This window comes from Colobus angolensis, unplaced genomic scaffold (assembly GCF_000951035.1).
Source record: "Colobus angolensis palliatus isolate OR3802 unplaced genomic scaffold, Cang.pa_1.0 Scaffold2, whole genome shotgun sequence".
Classification (NCBI taxonomy): Eukaryota; Metazoa; Chordata; class Mammalia; order Primates; family Cercopithecidae; genus Colobus; species Colobus angolensis.
This window is the reverse complement of record NW_012115154.1, coordinates 17544122-17562576: the sequence shown is the minus strand read 5'-3', so window position 1 is coordinate 17562576 and position 18455 is coordinate 17544122. Positions and strand designations below refer to the sequence as shown.

The following is an 18455-nucleotide window of genomic DNA, read 5'->3' as shown; positions in this document are numbered from 1 at the left end:
TTTTATTTATTTTTGAGACGAAGTTTCACTCTGTCACCCAGGCTAGAGTGCAGTTGCTCAATCTCGGCTCACTGCAACCTCCATCTCCTGAGGTCAAACAATTCTTCTGCCTCAGCCTCCCGAGTAGCTGGGATTACAGGTGCTGGCCACTATGCCCAACTAATTTCTGTAGTTTTAGTAGAGGTGGAGTTTCACCATGTTGGCCAGGCTGGTCTCAAACTCTTGACCTCACGTGATCGACCCGCCTCGGCCTCCCAAAGTGTTGGGATTACAAGCATGAGCCACCGCACCTGGCCACTAACATTATTTTATAACCACCAAGCCTAGCAACCACAGGCCATAAAAGGCCGTAGTGGATACCAGCAGGAAGGTAGTGAAGGGAGTGATTAAGGAGAACTTCCCAGAAGGAAAACAAGCAGGGAATGAGGAGGAAGCTGCTGCAGCTGCACAGGCTGTGGGCCCAATTACAGGTCCTTCCATGATCAACCGGCGGATGAGACAAAGATATCCCCAAGAGTGGGAGAGATCCTACACTGGGAGAGGTGTCCAGGCATAAAACTGGTTTCCAGAAATCACTGGGTGACTAGGAGACAGTTATCTAACGTACTGAGGAGCAGAATGAACAACTGGATAAAGTGGATTATAAATGCCACATATGACGGTTAATACACGTTTCTTGTTAGGGAAGGACCCAGGCCTGGCCCCTCAGTCTCTCAGGTGGGAACTGATTGCTTTTCATCCCCACCCCTAGAAATTTTATTGTTACTGCTCTGGACAGGATATCTGAAGTGATAGATGCCAAACTAAAGAATACAGGAGAGGCCAATGGAGAGGAGATGCATCAATGCCAGAACATTTATGTCTACTATTTCCTAAAGATTTCTGGTGTTCTGCGTCTTTTCAACAACTGCAATAAAGCTTTATTTGAGGAAGAAAACTTCTAGACTAACTGTTAGCTAAGTGAAGAGGGTAACCAAATTTGAACTCCTATCTTGGTTTTTTGTCCCATACCTAATTTAATGAGCAGGCTATGAAGTACCAGTGTGGTCACCAGGATAGGGAAAGTAAGGCAGCTCAGTTTCTCAGGCTCCCTCTGCCACTGGCATGTCCCTGGTCACAGTTTTCCACCTTCATTTTAGGACACTGTGCCTAGTTATGCCAACCTCCAAGGAAGAGCAACTCTTTTTTTTTTTTTTGAAGACAGAGTCTCGCTGTGTCACCCAGGTTGCAATGTGGTGGTAGTCACTGCAACCTCCGCCTCGCGGGTTTAAGTGATTCTCCTGCCTCAGCCTCCCAAGTAGCTGGGACTGCAGGCATGTGCCACCATACTGAGCTAATTTTTTTGTATTTTAGTAGAGACGGGGTTTCACCATGTTGCCCAGGCTGGTCTTGACTCCTGAACTCAGGCAATCTGCCCGCCTTGGCCTCCCAAAGTGCTAGGATGACAGGCATGAGCCACTGCATTGGGCCAAGCAACAAATTAGGTTACAATATCAGTGACAGCCTCAGTGTGATAAAAAAATCAGAGACACGGCTTTATGGAGGGGATGGGCACTAGGAGTAAAGTGACAAAGCTCCCAGACCACTTAAAGGGGCAGAAAGTATTAATGTGGGGGTGGGGGAGAAATACAGTCAAATATTTTGTATTATGAAGTTTTAGGGCAATCTGCTCTTGCAAAGACATTTTTTAACATTTCTGCCCTTTACAGACCCACCTTTTGGCAACATTTTATTTCAAACTTAAACACCCAAACACATACACATTCTCTTTCTCTTATTTCTGAAAATGTTTGCTTTACACATATGCAACGTTTGGAGAAAGTACTTTTTTCTTTTTTTTTTTTTTTTTTTTTTTTTTTTTTTGAGAGGGAGTCTGGCTATCACCCAGGCTGGAGTGCAGTGGCCGGATCTCAGCTCACCGCAAGCTCCGCCTCCCGGGTTCACGCCATTCTCCTGCCTCAGCTTCCCGAGTAGCTGGGACTACAGGCGCCCGCCACGTCGCCCGGCTAGTCTTTTGTATTTTTTTAGTAGAGACGGGGTTTCACCGTGTTAGCCAGGATGATCTCGATCTCCTGACCTCGTGATCCACCCGTCTCGGCCTCCCAAAGTGCTGGGATTACAGGCTTGAGCCACCGCGCCCGGCGAAAGTACTTTTTTCCTCTTGAATTCATTCTCAGTCTCCTTCAAATAAGCATTTCATTACCCTTACAAGTTTTGATTGTAGATGAATAAAGTTGACTGGCTTCTCGTCAGTTCTTAGTGACTCCATGGTACCTCTCCACTGCTCAGGTAACTGAGCATGCTGCTAACATACTAACACAACAGACACCTAGGGCTTAGAAACCCTTTATGCAGATGACAGGTTTTATGTTGGTAATTGCTATATGTTCTCGTGAATCTCCTCAGTGGACAACCTGTAAACCTTTTTTTTTTTTTTTTTTTTTTGAGATGGAGTCTGGCTCTATTGCCCAGGCTGGAGCGCAGTGGCACGATCTTCTCACTGCAACTTCTGCCTCCTGGGTTCAAGCAATTCTCCTGTCCCAGCTTCCCAAGTAGCTGGGGTATTTTTAGTAGAGACGGGGTTTCGCCATGTTGGCCAGGCTGGTCTCAAACTCCTGACCTCAAGTGATCCACCTCAGCCTCTCAAAGTGCTAGGATTACAGGCAGGAGCCACCATGCCCAGCAACCTTTCAAGTGCAGATCTGATTACTAAAAATGGCCGAAATTCATGTAAAATAAAGTCTAGTGCTCATACAGGAACATCCTAGTTCTTCCAAATTCAAAAATAAGGTATTGAAACCAAGTGTTGGCCGAGCGTGGACTCACGCCTATAATCACAACATTTTGGGAGGCCGGGTGGGCGGATCTCCAGGTCAGGAGATTGAGACTATCCTGGCTAACACAGTGAAACCCCGTCTCTACTAAAAATACTAAAAAAAAAAAAAAAAAAAAAAAAAAAAAAAATTAGCCAGGCGCCTGTAGTCGCAGCTACGCCAGAGGCTGAGGCAGAAGAATGGTGCAAATCCGGGAGGCGGAGCTTGCAGTGAGCCAAGATCGCGCCACTGCACTCCAGCCTGGTCCGCAGAGCAAGACTCCGTCTCAAGACAAAAAAACAAACAAACAACAACAACAAAAAAAGTGTTATTGTTAAATCCAAGTTGGTAAGGATGTCACTAAAGTCCTTTTTTGCTCTTCACTAAACTGCTCTTATGAGGAGGTACTAGCCTCACCATTCTGGAAGTTAGTTAGGTCTACAGCATAGGCATGGGGTGCCAGTCTCATCTGTGCTCACCTGGTCCTGCCAACTGTTTTTAAATCAGAGGCTCTGGACACAGCTCTGCAGTCTGAAGTGAATGCTGCTTTTCCCACGGACTCTAGAGCTCCTAACTATTGAGGTCATAACTTTTTCAACCACCATTCCCAGAGTTTTACATCCTTCTGAGTCCTGCCTCTAGAATCAAATTATGACTTCCCACTGTGGATTCAAAGACCCTTTATTAATCTCCAATCCACAGCTCCCTGCTCCAATAAAGCAGGCTAAGTAGCCATTTCCAGTCCAATAATTCACTTTCTCTCTGATCTTCTATACCTTGTAGGCACATTAAAATCACTTGGGGGAACTCTAAAACACAAAACATCCAGGCCTCATCACACACCAATTAAATCACGCCATGGTGGGCCTTGGCATAAATATTTTTTTGAGCTCCCCAGGTTATTCTAAAGTTCAGCCAAAAACAAACTAGTGCAAAAGAATCTTCCTCCTACTCCTCATCTCCTTGTCTCAGCCCCACAAGATCCATCTGGGCAAATAAACACCCTAAATGACTACTTTCTTGGCGAATAACATAAATATGATTGGTGTAATTATTCTTGCTTTTATCTTGCTTTTTACTCACTGAGGGTGGCTTGTAGGTATTGTCTTATACAATTTTTTAAAATTATAAACTCAAGGCCAAGAACTGACCTGATGTACATAGATTGATGTACATCCTTAATTTTGAATCCTGCTTATTTAGTCAACTCTCTCCAGTAACGTGCCTGCCTTCCTGATGTTCTAATTCTTCCTATACATACAAGTGGTTATCTTACAAAAGTTGCTGCTAGAGCTAAACACACTATACATGTAAAACTAATTTTTTGGCATTAAATTTCTTCATCTCTGTCCATGCATACTTACACTTCTCCTGTTGCTCCCCAAATTGCAATCTTGGGCTAGCTTCTCATCATAGGCAAAGCAAATTGGAAACAAACAACTACTGCTTTTTTTTTTTTTTTTTGCTACAAGGTCTCACTCTGTCACCCAGGCTGGAGTGAAGTGGCGCAATCACGGCTCACTGCAGCCTCAACCTCCTGGACTGAAAGGATTCTCCTACCTCAGCCTCCAAGTAGCTGAGACTACAGGAATGTGACACCACACCCAGCTTTTAAAAAATTTTTTGGTAGAGATAGGGGTCTCACTATGTTGCTCAGGCTAGTCTCAAACTCCTGGGCTCAAGTGATCCTCCTGCCTCAGCCTCCCAAAGTGGTGGGATAACATGAGTGAGCCATCACAACCGGCCTCTGCCCAGTCTTGAATGAAGAGAAGCATCAATATGACCCATGATATTGTTTAACTGGCTAACAAAGGAATTCTCCTACAACTACTATATCAACACTGGCTTCTTATGCCTGAAATATAGACTTCAAAGAACTTCAAAATCTTTCCTGCCAGGTGTGGTGGCTCATGCCTGTAATCCCACCACTTTGGGAGGCCGAGGAGGGCGGATCACAAGGGTCAGGAGTTCAAGACCAGCCTGATCAACATGGTGAAATCCCATCTCTACTAAAAATACAAAAATTAGCCAGGGGGTGGCAGGACTGTGCGCGCCTGTAATCGCAGCTACTCAGGAGTCAGAGGCAGGAGAATCGCTTGAACCCCGGAGGCAGAGGTTGCAGTGAGCTGAGATCACACCACTGCACTCCAGCCTGGGTGACAGAGCAAGATTCCATCTCAAAAAAAAAAACCACTTTCCTCATTTGATCTTCACAACACCTTTGTAAACTGGGTATTATCCTCACATTATGAATGAGAAAACCAAAAGCAAGGTTAAAACTCTGGTCTCCTGACTTGCTTTCCAGGATCTTTTTCATGACAGTAATCCTTATTCTTACAAAAACATTAAAAATGCTTTACGCGGGCCGGGCGCGGTAGCTCACTCCTGCAATCCCAGCACTTTGGGAGGCCGAGGCGGGCAGATCACCTGAGGTCAGGAATTCGAGACTAGCCTGGCCAACATGGTGAAACCCTGTCTCTACTAAAAATACAAAATTAGCCAGGTGTGGTGGCTCACGCCTGTAGTCCTAGCTACTTGGGAAGCTGAGGCAGGAGAATCTCTTGAACCTGGGAGGAGGAGGTAGGAGTGAGCCAAGATCACGCCACTGCACTCCAGTCTGGGTGACAGAGTGAGACTCCATCTCAAAAAAAAAAAAAAGCTTTACGCAATTGGGTGTGGTGGCTCTGATCCCAGTACTTTGGGAGGCCAAGGCAGGTGAATTATTTGAGGTCAGGGGATTGAAACCAGCCTGGTCAATATGGTGAAACCCCCATCTCTACTAAAAATGCAAAAATTAGCTGGGCATGGTGGCAGGCACCTATTATCCCAGCGACTTGGGAGGCTGAGGCAGGAGAACTGCTTGAACCTGGGAGCCAGAGGTTGCAATGAGGTGACACTGGGCCACTGCACTCTAGCATAGGCAACTCCATCTCAAAAAAAAAAAAAAAAAGGTTTACACAAACAGCTTTACATTACACAAAATTTATAGGGAAAACTAATCATTGAATTACCCAGCACCCTAGCAAAAGAATTACTTTGTTTTCCTATATTTTGAAAAAGTGAATTAAATGTATACTTTATATTTAAAACAACATTTTCTACTTTTGCTAGAACTTTTTCAGTTTGTGTAGCTTTGGAGTTATTATAATATGGATAGAATGAGACTCTTCAGTCTGTAAAAACGCATACGTCTCCAAGATGTTTATACTGCTGTGCAGAACAATCACTCAAAAGGGCAGAATCTAGGAAGAAACCAGACAAGGAAAGAGGACCCAAAAGTAAAATCTTAAGTTCTGTAATTTTAGAATTGAAGGGTCTTTTCCCCAACTCTGGCAATCCTAATCCAGAAGAAAGGACCTTATATTACCATGTTGTTCTACCTTCACATTAGAGATAGGAAAATGAGATCTTTGTAAATTAGGTAGTTTGCCTCATACAAGTAGAGAATGTTAAGCAAGGACCATCATCCACTTTTTAACTCTTATTTCTGGTGACCTTCCTACTATACAATTATTCATTGAGCAACCATGTGCCTAAAAGCATGTGGCATCACGAGGAATACAAAATAATACATGGTCTCTGTTCTTGGGTAGCTTAAGTTTTAGACCAGTTCTAAGATTTTACAGTAAATACAGGTTTTGCTAATAAACATAAAGCCGCATAGCTCAATGAGGTTTTATCAAATATTTTATGGTTTTTTTTTTTTTTTTTTTGAGATGGGAGTTTCACTCGTCACCCAGGCTGTGCAGTGGCGCAACCTCGGCTCACTACAACTTCCGCCTCCAGGGTTCAAGCAATTTTCCTGCCTCAGACTCCCAAGTAGCTGGGATTACAGGCATCCGCCACCATGCCTGGCTAATTGTATTTTTAGCAGAAATGGGGTTTTGCCATGGTGGCCAGGCTGGTCTCAAACTCCTGACCTCAGGTGATCCGCCCGCCTCGGCCTCCCAAAGTGCTGGGATTACAGGCATGAGCCACCGTGCCTGGCCTTTATCAAGTTTTATTTGAAATGTAACCTGGCAATTTTTGAGAGCACTGCAGGACACTGCTTTCGAGGCATCTCTGGGCTGTAATATCTGCCTTCTTTGATGGGAGGTTGGTCTTAAGGGTAAATTTTTTTTTTTTTTGAAGAGGCAATTTAACCAAGTTGAGCAAAAGCATTGTGTATGTGTGTATACATATATGATTGTGCCAGTTACTCATTTAAAAAGAAACTAAAACAAGGCCAGAAGGGAGGAATAACATCCTAGAAAGTGACAAATGACTCCTGCAAGATACGTAAACCGAACCTTCTAGATACATAAACAGAACCTTCCATATTGTTTTCTGCAAGAAACAATATGCTCTGGCCCATGATAGTTTTGCAGAGCAGCCTCCGTTCTTGGCTTTTTTTTTTTTGAGACGGAGTCTCGCTCTGTCGCCCAGGCTGGAGTACAGTGGCCGGATCTCAGCTCACTGCAAGCTCCGCCTCCCGGCTTTACGCCATTCTCCTGCCTCAGCCTCCCGAGTAGCTGGGACTACAGGCGCCCGCCGCCTCGCCCGGCTAGTTTTTTGTATTTTTTAGTAGAGACGGGGTTTCACTGTGTTAGCCAGGATGGTCTCATCTCCTGACCTCGTGATCCGCCCGTCTCGGCCTCCCAAAGTGCTGGGATTACAGGCTTGAGCCACCGCGCCCGGCTTGGCACCTTCACTTAAAATTCAGCCCGGCTTTATGACCCCCCCATCTGGTTGTTCCTGTAAAATCTTTCCTGATAGCTGATACTGAACACCTCCTGTCAGGGTCCCGTGTTAAACACTACATACGTTCCCTCCTCAGCCTTAACACCTGAGACACAGGTATTGTTATCCCTGTCTTACAGATAAGGAAACTAAGGCCCAGGATGGTTAAATAACACATCAGTTATCTTACTTATGATGTCAGGACTTGAATCGAGGACTCCAGAGTCCCTGCTCATAACCATTAAGCTGTACTAACATACATGATGTATTGTTAAGGCTCTGCACACTCCCTGCCCCCACCAATTTGATCTATCTTGTCTGGTCATGACAAGCAGTTCTCACGTATTTCTTTAACTGAAGAGTTAAATTGCATGGTTTCTCTTAGGAGCACTTGATGGGCCAAGAGTTTCTCCTCCACACTTTCTGTTGGACACCTTATCCTTCCCACTGATCCATTTTACTTATCTACTTTTGAATCTTAAGCAAACACTCTGGAGCTGGCCTGCAGTTCTGATAGCAGACTGATGAAAGAAAAGAGTAACATCTTTTGCTTGTTTAAGAGTCTGAAACATTTTAAAACAAAGAACAGGCCAGGCACAGTAATCCCAGCACTTTGGGAGGCCAAGGTGGGCGGATCATGAGGTCAGGAGTTCAAGACCAGCCCGACCAACATGGTGAAACTCCATCTCTACTAAAAATACAAAAATCAGCCAGGTGTGGTTGTGTGTGCCTGTAATCCCAGCTACTCAGGAGCTGGGGCAGGACAATCACTTGAACCCGGGAGGCAGAGGTTGCAGTGAGCTGAGATCACACCACTGCACTCCAGCCTGGGTGAGAGAGTCAGACTCCATCTCAAAAACAAAAACCAAGAACAAAGAACGGCCCCTGTGTATAAATTCTGTGAGAAATGACTGCTCCTTTGCTACAGATAAACAACCGGAGCTACGTCAGGCAAGGAGGCTCACACCTATAATCCCAGCTCTTTGGGAGGCCTTGGCAGGAGGATCACTTGAACCCAGGAGTTCAAGACCAGCCTGAGCAACATGGCAACACAGTGAGACTTCTCTGAAAAGAATTTTTCAGCAAAAACAAAAAACCAAGACTAAAGAGAACAGGGTTAGAAATATCAATAAGGCCCAAGGCCGGGTGCGGTGGCTCAAGCCTGTAATCCCAGCACTTTGGGAGGCCGAGACAGGCGGATCACAAGGTCAGGAGATCGAGACCATCCTGGCTAACACGGTGAAACCCCGTCTCTACTAAAAACTACAAAAAACTAGCCGGGCGAGGTGGCGGCGCCTGTAGTCCCAGCTACTCGGGAGGCTGAGGCAGGAGAATGGCGTGAACCCGGGAGGCGGAGCTTGCAGTGAGCTGAGATCTGGCCACAGCACTCCAGCCTGGGTGACAGAGCGAGACTCCGTCTCAAAAAAAAAAAAAAAAAAAAAAAAAAAAAAAAAAAAAAAAAAAAAAAACAAAAAAAAAAAAAAAAAAAAAAAAAAAAAAAAAAAAAAAATCAATAAGGCCCAAAGAAAGAAAGGAAAAAAAAAACTTTAGTCCATCAGAGGTCCTTATTCATAAGAAAATTTTCTGGGAAAGATGCTTTCGCTCATGGCTACTGAGCTGCCCTCAGGCAGCCACTGAGGATGCTTTTTGTAGTTTAAGAAGCTAAGACATGGGAAGAAGGGCGGGTGCCCTGTCCCTCCTCAGAGAAAATCTGAGCAGAAATTTGGGATTCCCATTCCATTTAGAATGAGGTCCTTTCTCTCCCTCTCTCTCTTTTTTTTAATCAATGAGGCTTTTGTGGACTGTTACTACCTAGTTAAGTCACAGGGTCTGGTCCTGGTTGAGACAGGCATGAACATTTCTCAGATATGCTCAAGAGAAGCCCAGCAGAGCCCCACACCTTCCCCCCAATAGGAACCTTGCACACTTTATTATTAATGAAAAGGGAAGTAGGAGTTTCCAATACTAAATGTTCAGCAGAAAAGGAGCAGGGCCATCTTCTTTCACTTTCTAGACAATCAACCAACTTCCATTTATTTTCACAACTGTGGCTAAACCAGAGGTTCATCCAATGGTGGCAATGAAAAACCTAGTAAGCAAAGAGTAAATCTGGTTATAGTCAACACCTGGATCCACTCTAAGGGAATGGTGCTTATGTGTAATAGTGACAACTTCTTGGTCCAAAAGGCTGACAGATGAAGAGCACGTTTCTGGGGTTTCCCCTTTCCTATCTTGTCTGGTCATGACAAGCAGTTCTCACGTTATTTCTTTAACTGAAGAGTTAAACTTGCATGGTTTCTCTCAGGAGCACTTGATGGGCTAAGAGTTTCTCTTCCACTTTCTGTTGGACACCTTATCCTTCCCACTGATCCATTTTACTTATCCACTTTTGAATCTTAAGCACTCTTTGGAGCGGGCCTGCAGTTCTGATAGGGGACTGATGAAAGAAAAGAGTAACAGTTGAACTCTCTGCTTTATTCCTGGGCTGAGGATTAGTATCACACCTGCTTCCATCCGGGATGGCCTCGCACATCCTCTTTCATTCCGTTTAGGGCTCTTGCTTCATTTGTATTTGAGTTCCTTTCACAAGGGACTGTGGGATCTATCTGCAGCATTTCAATCCACAGGTCTCTTTCATTAATAAGCTGTGCCCTTGGCAAATCTTTGAGTAAAAAAATATTTAAGGTGTTACCTAGTCCCACATCCCACCTACTGTAGGAGTCCCTCCTCCAGGATACCCTGGCAAATGCTTGAAATCCATTCAGAAAAGGAACTCAGCACCTAGACAATACTTTGGCCCTTCTCCCTTTTCACTGGGGAAATCAAGGTGCAAACTAGAGCTGAATCTCACATTCAAGTTCATAGTGGGTTGCCGATGAAGCCAGAACCCTGGCTTTGGGACCCCAGAACCCCTAAATCTTCCCATGGTATAGGTTCAAATTCTGGCTAGAAAGCTCTTAATCCCAATATGCTAGGGTATTGCCCATCATGTCTTGTTCTGTTACTGGGCTTTTCCACTGTAAGTTATGACAGCAGACACACATTTCTTGTGTCTCCCATGGTCCCTGGTATTGTGAATGTCATAGAGCAGATGTTTTGTAAATGTGATTATCCTACAGAGCAACATGTTCAGACACAGCCTTCCCAGAAGCCAAGCTAGCTGGGCTAACACCTTTTCCTAGTGTTGTTATGCATAACTAAAGAGACTGAAGGTTGGGCTAGGTGATAAGCAAAAAATGGGTCCTTTCCTTATCACTTCATCAAGAAAATATCCTGACTAAATATTTCCAGACCTTTTTCTAGGCACCTCAGGAAGAAGCAGAGGAAACAAGAGTATAGGAATGAACAAGTTTTCTGCCCAAGATGTAGGACTTCTGCATTCTGTCTTCTACCTCAGGCTTCCAAGTAGGAGTCAAACAACAAATCAAATAAATTTTAGTCAAGTTTCAGCAGGAATTTATCTGCTTTGATATTGCTGTCTTATTTAGCTTTGCCTGGACAGAAGCCAAAGACAGAGACAGAATTTTGGCAGGAAAAGCAATGTATCACAAGATTTTTTTTGAGTAACTCCTAGAGACTCACTTTTTTTCAACAGTCTCATTTTGCAGATGAAAATTTGAGCTCCGTAAAGGAAACAGAACTTAGGCCCAGCTGCAAAGCCACTTAGCAGCAGACTCGGATGCTCCCAGGTGATTAAATCACCCCAAGAAAAGAACGAATGGTAGTCAAAGTCCTTAAAAGCAATACAAGCAAGAACAAACTGTTGTCTATGCGTGGTGCTTAGTTCTCAGTGATCTAGGAAGTTCCTCAATCTGTCCACTGTCAATGGGATACAGCCAGATAGGGTGAACATACACTCTCTCTGATGACTCAAGAAAGCTGCATTACAACACTGTTATCATCTCATTACTGAGGATGAAGGTTCACTTTCCGGAAGCTCCATGCTTCCGGAAAGTGCTGTGATCTTTGTTGTTGATGATTGTCAAGAATATCAGACACCAGGAATGGAAAAGATAAGGAAGAATTTGATGTGAACGACTCTCAGAACATGGTGTAGGCACAAATTTTAGGCCGTTCTATCATTGTTAAGCCAGCTATTTCTCTGAGGTCTCTAGCTTTTAAAGCTGGGGCTGAGAAAACCGTTCCCAATTTTTTGACCTTGCCAAAGGTTTCTAGCACTTTAAATGGCAATAAGAGACTGTTTCAAATCAAGCCAGTATAGTTAAGGAATGTTCTCCTTAATAATCTTTTTTTTTTTTTTTTTTTTTTGAGACCGAGTCTTGCTCTGTTGCCCAGGCTGGAGTGCAGTGGCGCGATCTCGGCTCACTGCAAGCTCCGCCTCCTGGGCCCACGCCATTCTCCTGCCTCAGCCTCCCAAGTGGCTGGGACCACAGGCACCCGCCACCGCGCTCGGCTAATTTTTTGTATTTTTAGTAGAGATGGGGTTTCACCATGTTAGCCAGGATGGTCTCGATCTCCTGACCTTGCGATCCGCCCGCCTCAGCCTCCCAAAGTGCTGGGATTACAGGCGTGAGCCACCGTGCCCGGCCAATAATCTTTTAAAGTCAGATTTCATATTCAACCAATATTAAACAAAATGTATGTGAAGAATTAATCTAAGAAACCTAGGCAGGCAGTCTTGAGTTACCATGTTTCAGGGAAAGGCAGCCACAGAGGCTTGTGAACAGATCTTGGCTGGTTTTGAGAGAGGAGGCAGCAACATAAACAGTGGCTTAAGCACTTTCTCCAACAACCATCTTAGCTATCAAGGAGCTAATAAAAGGCTTTATAGTTAAACATTCTCATGCCTCATGATGGGCTTCCAGTTTTGGAGACTCTTCCCACGTACCTGTCTCTACCTAGAGACATAATCTACTATCAACCTGCTGTTCTCTGAGAACAAGAGAACCAGAGGTTAAATCCTGCTTTCCAACCTCTCCACAATATTCTTGTAAATTCTGCTTTTGTTGTATCTTTGAAAAGATGGAGGTGCTGGGCCCCCTTCCAGGTCTTTCTGGGTTTCAAAATGTGGTATTCTTGTAAGTGTGTGAAATTCCAAACCACAACCATGTCTCTAGTCAGGTGTATAGGACCCTAAATTCAGTGATGTACCAGGTAATAATTACTGTGGGTGTTGGATGGGGCTCACAGACTTTCTCTTGGATTTTGTACCCTGCTGTGAGCATATACAACCATGAAGCCACAGAGATTTGGATTTACAAAACTCCCCCTCCACTCCCTTCCCCATACCACTGGTTGGCCTCTAGACCTTCAGTGTTGACACTCAGGCCAGAAGTTTCAAGCCCAGTTATGAGGGGACCTGGTGGGTCGGGGGGCTGACCCGATGGGTCAGTATCACCCCCACAGCCTCCATTGTGGCCCGAACGCAGGTGGTCCTTGAGTGTCTGCTTGTAGCGGAAGCTCCTGCCACAGTAGGAGCAGGGGTAGGGCCGCTCCCCGGTGTGGATGCGCTGGTGTTTCATGAGGTGGTGCTTGCGGATGAAGCTCTTGCCACAATGAGGACAACTGAAGGGACGCTCGCCCGTGTGCAGCCGCCGGTGGTTCAGCAGGTGCTCCTTGCGCATGAAGCTCTTGCTGCAGTCAGTGCAGGGGTAAGGACGCTCGCCTGTGTGGATCATCTGGTGACGGATAAGGGCTGAGTGGCCGTTGAAGTCAATGCCACACTGAGGGCAGGAGAAAGGGCGCTCTTGTGCATGACCTCGCTGGTGGAGCAGGAGGCTGATTTTCAAGCTGAAGCTCCTGCCGCACTGGGCACAGCGGAAGGGCCTTTCGCTTGCATGAGCTCTCCGGTGGCTGGTGAGTCGAGCCTGGTCAGCAAAGCGCTTGGGGCAATCAGGACAGGGGAAAGGACGCTCAGTGCTGTTATGGACCCGAAGATGGTAGGTAAGTCTTGATGGGTGAGTAAAAGTCCTGGCACAGTGTGGGCAGGTGGGCGGCGTCTCACTGGCATGGTCCTGGGAGGTGCTGCTGAGGTCCACCTGTGGAGTAAAGTGCTTAGGGCACTGGGCACAGGGTAAGGGGTGCTCAGTAGCGTGGCTACATTGGTGGGTCAGCAACATGTCTTGGCTGAGACTCTTGCCACAGTGGTGGCATGAGAACACCTGCTCGCCAACTGGAGGTGGGAGGGGATAGCTACCCAACTGAGTAAAAGTCACTTGTCCCTCAGAGGCTTCAGGCAGGTCAGTGGCTGGACGTCCAAAAGGTGTCATGGATGTAGACTGCTGGCTTTTGAAAGCCACATCTGAAAAAGCATCCTTTGCTGTTGCTGGTGGAGAAGAGAAAGGGACTGGAACTTCAGGGCACAACGAGGATCTAGCAAGGCCTTCAGCTTTGATGACAAGCTCTTCATCTGAAAGAAAACACTCCAGAGTTACACCTATCAATAACTGTCTCACTAGCAACTCTCATGCATTCCTACCCAGCTCTAACAGATCACTTTAAGCTCTCAACTAGCTCAGATCAGAAACTCAGCAGAAGGTTGCAATAATAACCAAGACAACAGTGGTCTCTCTGTGACAAATCATCAGAGAAATGAAATGAAATTTTAAATTTATTTTATTTTATGACAATCACGTTCTGTCGCCCGTGATGGAGTGCAGTGGCATGACCTTGGCTCACTGCAGCCTCCACCTCCTGGGTTCAAGCAATTCTCCTGCCTCAGTCTCCCGAGTAGCTGGGATTACAGGTATGCACTACTGTGCTCAGGTAATTTTTCTTTTTGAGACGGAGTCTCACTCTGTTACCCAGGCTGGAGTGCAGTGGCGCAACCTCGGCTCACTGCAAGCTCCGCCTCCCGGGTTCATGCCATTCTCCTGCCTCAGCCTACTGAGTAGCTGGGACTACAGGCACCCGCCACCACGCCCAGTTAATTTTTTGTATTTTTAGTGGAGACAGGGTTTCACCGTGTTAGCCAGGATGGTCTTGATCTCCTGACCTCATGATCCGCCCGCCTCGGCCTCCCAAAGTGCTGGGATTACAGGCATGACCACCGTGTCCAGCCGTGCTCAGGTTATTTTTATATTTTTAGTAGAGATGCGGTTTTGCCATGTTGACCAGCAGTCTTGAACTCCTGGCGTCAAGTGGTTCACCTGCCTCAGCCTCCCAAAGTGCTGGGATTACAGGCATGAGCCACCACACCCAGCCCTCATCAGAAAATTTAACATTGTACCTCTTCTATGCTATCTGTTAAGAAACAGAAAATCCTTGGCATCAATCTTCCCAATGTCACTTTCACCATATTTTACCTCTACTCAAGAACTTTCTCTATTGCCTGTTGTGACAAAACCTAAAATTACATAATCATCTATTCCTATTTGTATCAGATCAACCCATCACTGTGGTCAGTTGTCTCTTTACTTCCCCTGAGAACAGAATACACATTTCTGCTATGCATCTTTACTTATTCTGTCCTCCCTTTTGCAGAATGCTACCCCTCTCTCCCCATCTTCCCAAATTATACCCAACCATATCATACCAATCTTTTAAGGTACAATTGTGGCTTTATGCCCTTCCTTAGGTCTTATCTAAATACCTAAACTAAAACTGATGCACGTTCTCCTCTTTTTTTAGAGACAGGATCCCCCTATGTTACCCAAGCTGGTCTTGAACTCCTGGGTTCGAGTGATCCACCTACCTCAACTTCCTCCCAAAATGCTGGGCTTACAGGCATGAGTCACCAAGCCCAACCTGATGCATGTTCCTGAAACTTCTCATTCGTTTATGTAAGTCATCCACCCCACTCATCCTTGATACTTAACAGGCTTGCCTAGTACTGATATGTATGTCCCTAGTATAAGTTTCTTCAAGAGCTAAAACTGTCTTATTTTTCATTTGTTTCCCAGTCTAAAAGAACACAGAGCACAGAAAATACTAAAAAAAAACAGACTGCATTAAGCTGTATAAATGACTGGGACCCTTCTGATCTTGAGATTCTCTTCTACAATACAAATGGCAAAAGTATCTTGGAAGGAAGATACTTCTATTTCTTCTCCCATCATTGATTTTCCTTTCACTGAGGGAGGGTTCTTACTTAACATTCCCATTTATACTTCTCCACCGCCATTTCTGTCTCCAGAGCTTGTCTCCCTACTCCACTCCCACTTTTTCTACCCTTTCTACATGATTTTCACATGTTCTTCTGTCTTTCCCCATCCCCGTAATTTTGGTTCATCTGTATGCACTTATTTTTCTTCTTCTGAGAATTCTGATTTGTCTTTGCACGTAGGAGTATATTTTCTCACTCACTTAAAATTTATTTTAGTGACTGTTTGGTTTCATTCATAATGTTGAGCATGGCTTTGTTTCTTTTCCTCATTCTTTTCCCACACATTTGCCTCTACAAATTTCACCTGCTGTTTCTTCAGTCAGTCCTGGCATGAGCTAGATATGGACATGAACACCTCTTTAATTTCTTACTCACCAGCATAAGTGCTTTTGTACACGTCACCTTCCTTGGACTCCGGTGGGGCCCCAACCTGAGGCTCCTCTTCTTGTTTAATCCAAGACAGAATATCTGATGTTGAAATACCAGGCTCTAATTTATGGGAGGGAAAAAAAATGGCCTTCATGAACTTGAATAAGAAGGTGAGATAATCATGTCGGTTTGTTGAATACTATATTTCGCTCAAATATTTTTCTTTTTCTTTTTTTTTGAGACAGAGTCTGGCTCTGTCGCCCAGGCTGGAGTGCAGGGCGCAATCTCCTCTCACTGCAAGCTCTGCCTCTTGGGTTCACACCATTCTCCTGCCTCCGCTTCCCGAGTAGCTGGTAGCTGGGACTACAGGTGCCCACCACCACGCCCGGCTAAGTTTTTTTCTTTTGTTTTTTCAGTACAGACAGGGTTTCCCTGTGTTAGCCAGGATGGTCTCGATCTCCTGACCTCCTGATCCACCCGCTTTGGCCTCCCGAAGTGCTGGAATTACAGGCTTGAGCCACCGCGCCCGGCCCCAAATATTTATTTCCAAATAACTATAACAATAACACATAACCAGCCTTTTAAAAAATGCATACAGGCTGGGTGTGGTAGCTCACGCATATAATCCCAGAACTTTGGGAGGCCGAAGCAAGTGGATCATCTGAGGTCAAGAGTTCAAGACCAGCTGGCCAACATGGTAAAACTCTGTCTCTACTAAAAATACAAAAAATTAGTCAGACGTGGTGGCAGGCGCCTGTAATCCCAGCTACTCAGGAAGCTGAGACAAAAAAATCACTTGAACCTAGGAGGCAGCGGTTGCAGTGAGCTGAGATCGCACAGAGCCCAGATTGCTCCAGCCTCGGCAACAAGAGCAAAAAAACTCTATCTCAAAACAAACAAACAAACAAACAAAGAAAAAACCAAATCAATTTTCAGAATTACAAAGTTAGGTCAGTACAGACACAGACTCCAACTCCTTAGAAACACTCTTTTCAGATTCCCAATTCTGGGCTCTTTCTAAGAGATACATTACCTTTGTCTATTAAATGATACAAGTCATTGTTTCCTAAATGCTGGGAGGGGGAAGAATATAGTATTGGCAAGTCCTTCAGGTCTTGGGGGTTCTTTCTGAAAGAAAAAGTGCATAGCCTATAGAGGCTTTGCACACAACATGCCTCATCTGATCAGTACCAAAACAGCTGTGCTAGCTATTACAACCTAGGCCTATATTGCCTTTTTTTTTTTTTTGGACTAAATGGACAAGCTGGCAAGCTGACAAGAGAGCTTGTCAAGCTCCAGAGAGTACCCTGAAGCTCTCTATGGTTATTTCTCAAACACAGCCTTGTGAGCAGAATATGGCTTAATTCACAGCAAATTAACAGAACTCACTACTTTACCCCAATGTCTTTTAAATCAGTTAGATGCCACTGAAATCTAAAGGTGTTCTCAAAGCAGAAATAAGAGGCTGGGATAAGACTACAGCCCAAAAGACCATCAGGTTATGGGGAGAGATTTGGAAAATAGATTTTAGCACATGCAACAGTTGCCTTCCAACCTAAAAGCAAAGCTGAAGTGTATTAAACATAGTCTAATCTTATCTTCGTTCTCTTCCAGATGTTATACACATACATACCTATAAGGAAAAAGGCAGAGGGGGAAACACTGGATATAAGGAAGAAGACCTCTTAACCGATATCCAGAGGATTAACTTTCCATTCAAAACATCTAATTTTTGTTTGTTTGTTTGTTTCTGAGACAGGGTCTCACTCTGTCACCCAGGCTAGACTACAGCGGCGTAATCTCGGCTTACTGCAACCTCTGCCTCCCAGGGTCAAGCGATTATCCCACCTCAGTCTCCCTAGTAGCTGGGACCACAGCTAACTTTTTGTATTTTTGGTAAAAATGGGGTCTCACTCTGTTGCCCAGGCTGTTCTTGAACTCCTGAGCTCAGGTGACCCACCTGCCTCAACCTCCCAAAGTGCTGAGATTATAGGCATGACCCACCATGCCTAGCCAAAAAACCTGACTTTTAAAACACCTGCTTGTTTTTAAAAATTTTGTGAATGGGCTAAGTGCAGTAGCTCATGCCTGTAATCTCAGCACTTTGGGAGGCTGAGGCGGGCGGGTCATGAGGTCAGGAGTTCGAGACCACCCTGACCCAAAATGGTAAAACCCCGTCTCTATTAAAAATACAAAAATCAGCTGGCTGCAGTGGTGGGCGCCTATAATCCCAGCTACTTAGGAGGCTGAGGCAGGAGAATCGCTTGAACCCCGGAGGTGGAGGTTGCAGTGAGCTAAGATGGCACCACTGCACTCTAGCCTGGGCGACAGAGCGAGATTCTATCTTAAAAAAAAAAAAATTCTGAATGATGAGTTAGTGCTCTAAAAACCACCAAATGGGCCGGGCGCGGTGGCTCAAGCCTGTAATCCCAGCACTTTGGGAGGCCGAGACGGGCGGATCACGAGGTCAGGAAATCGAGACCATCCTG

At 45.2% G+C, this 18455-nt stretch overlaps 1 protein-coding gene and 1 long non-coding RNA gene across 2 annotated transcripts in view; both read right to left on the bottom strand.

Annotated features, from left to right (window-relative positions):
- Window positions 1–6943: 6943 nt before the first annotated feature.
- LOC105511289 lies at window positions 6944–7700 on the bottom strand. Its single transcript, XR_001001694.1, has 2 exons — window positions 7499–7700; window positions 6944–7198 (listed from the first exon to the last, which is right to left on the bottom strand). It is a non-coding gene; the product is annotated as an uncharacterized LOC105511289 (long non-coding RNA).
- Window positions 7701–12084: 4384 nt separating this feature from the next.
- ZNF398 (zinc finger protein 398) overlaps window positions 12085–18455 on the bottom strand; it is a 48165-nt gene continuing 41794 nt past the window's right edge. Inside the window, exons 5-6 of the mRNA XM_011941426.1 lie at window positions 15973–16086; window positions 12085–13902 (exon numbers count right to left, since the gene is read on the bottom strand). Of these exons, the coding sequence (XP_011796816.1) occupies window positions 12749–13902; window positions 15973–16086 (1268 nt within the window). The 3' untranslated portion in view covers window positions 12085–12748. The remainder of the gene's footprint in view (window positions 13903–15972; window positions 16087–18455) is intronic.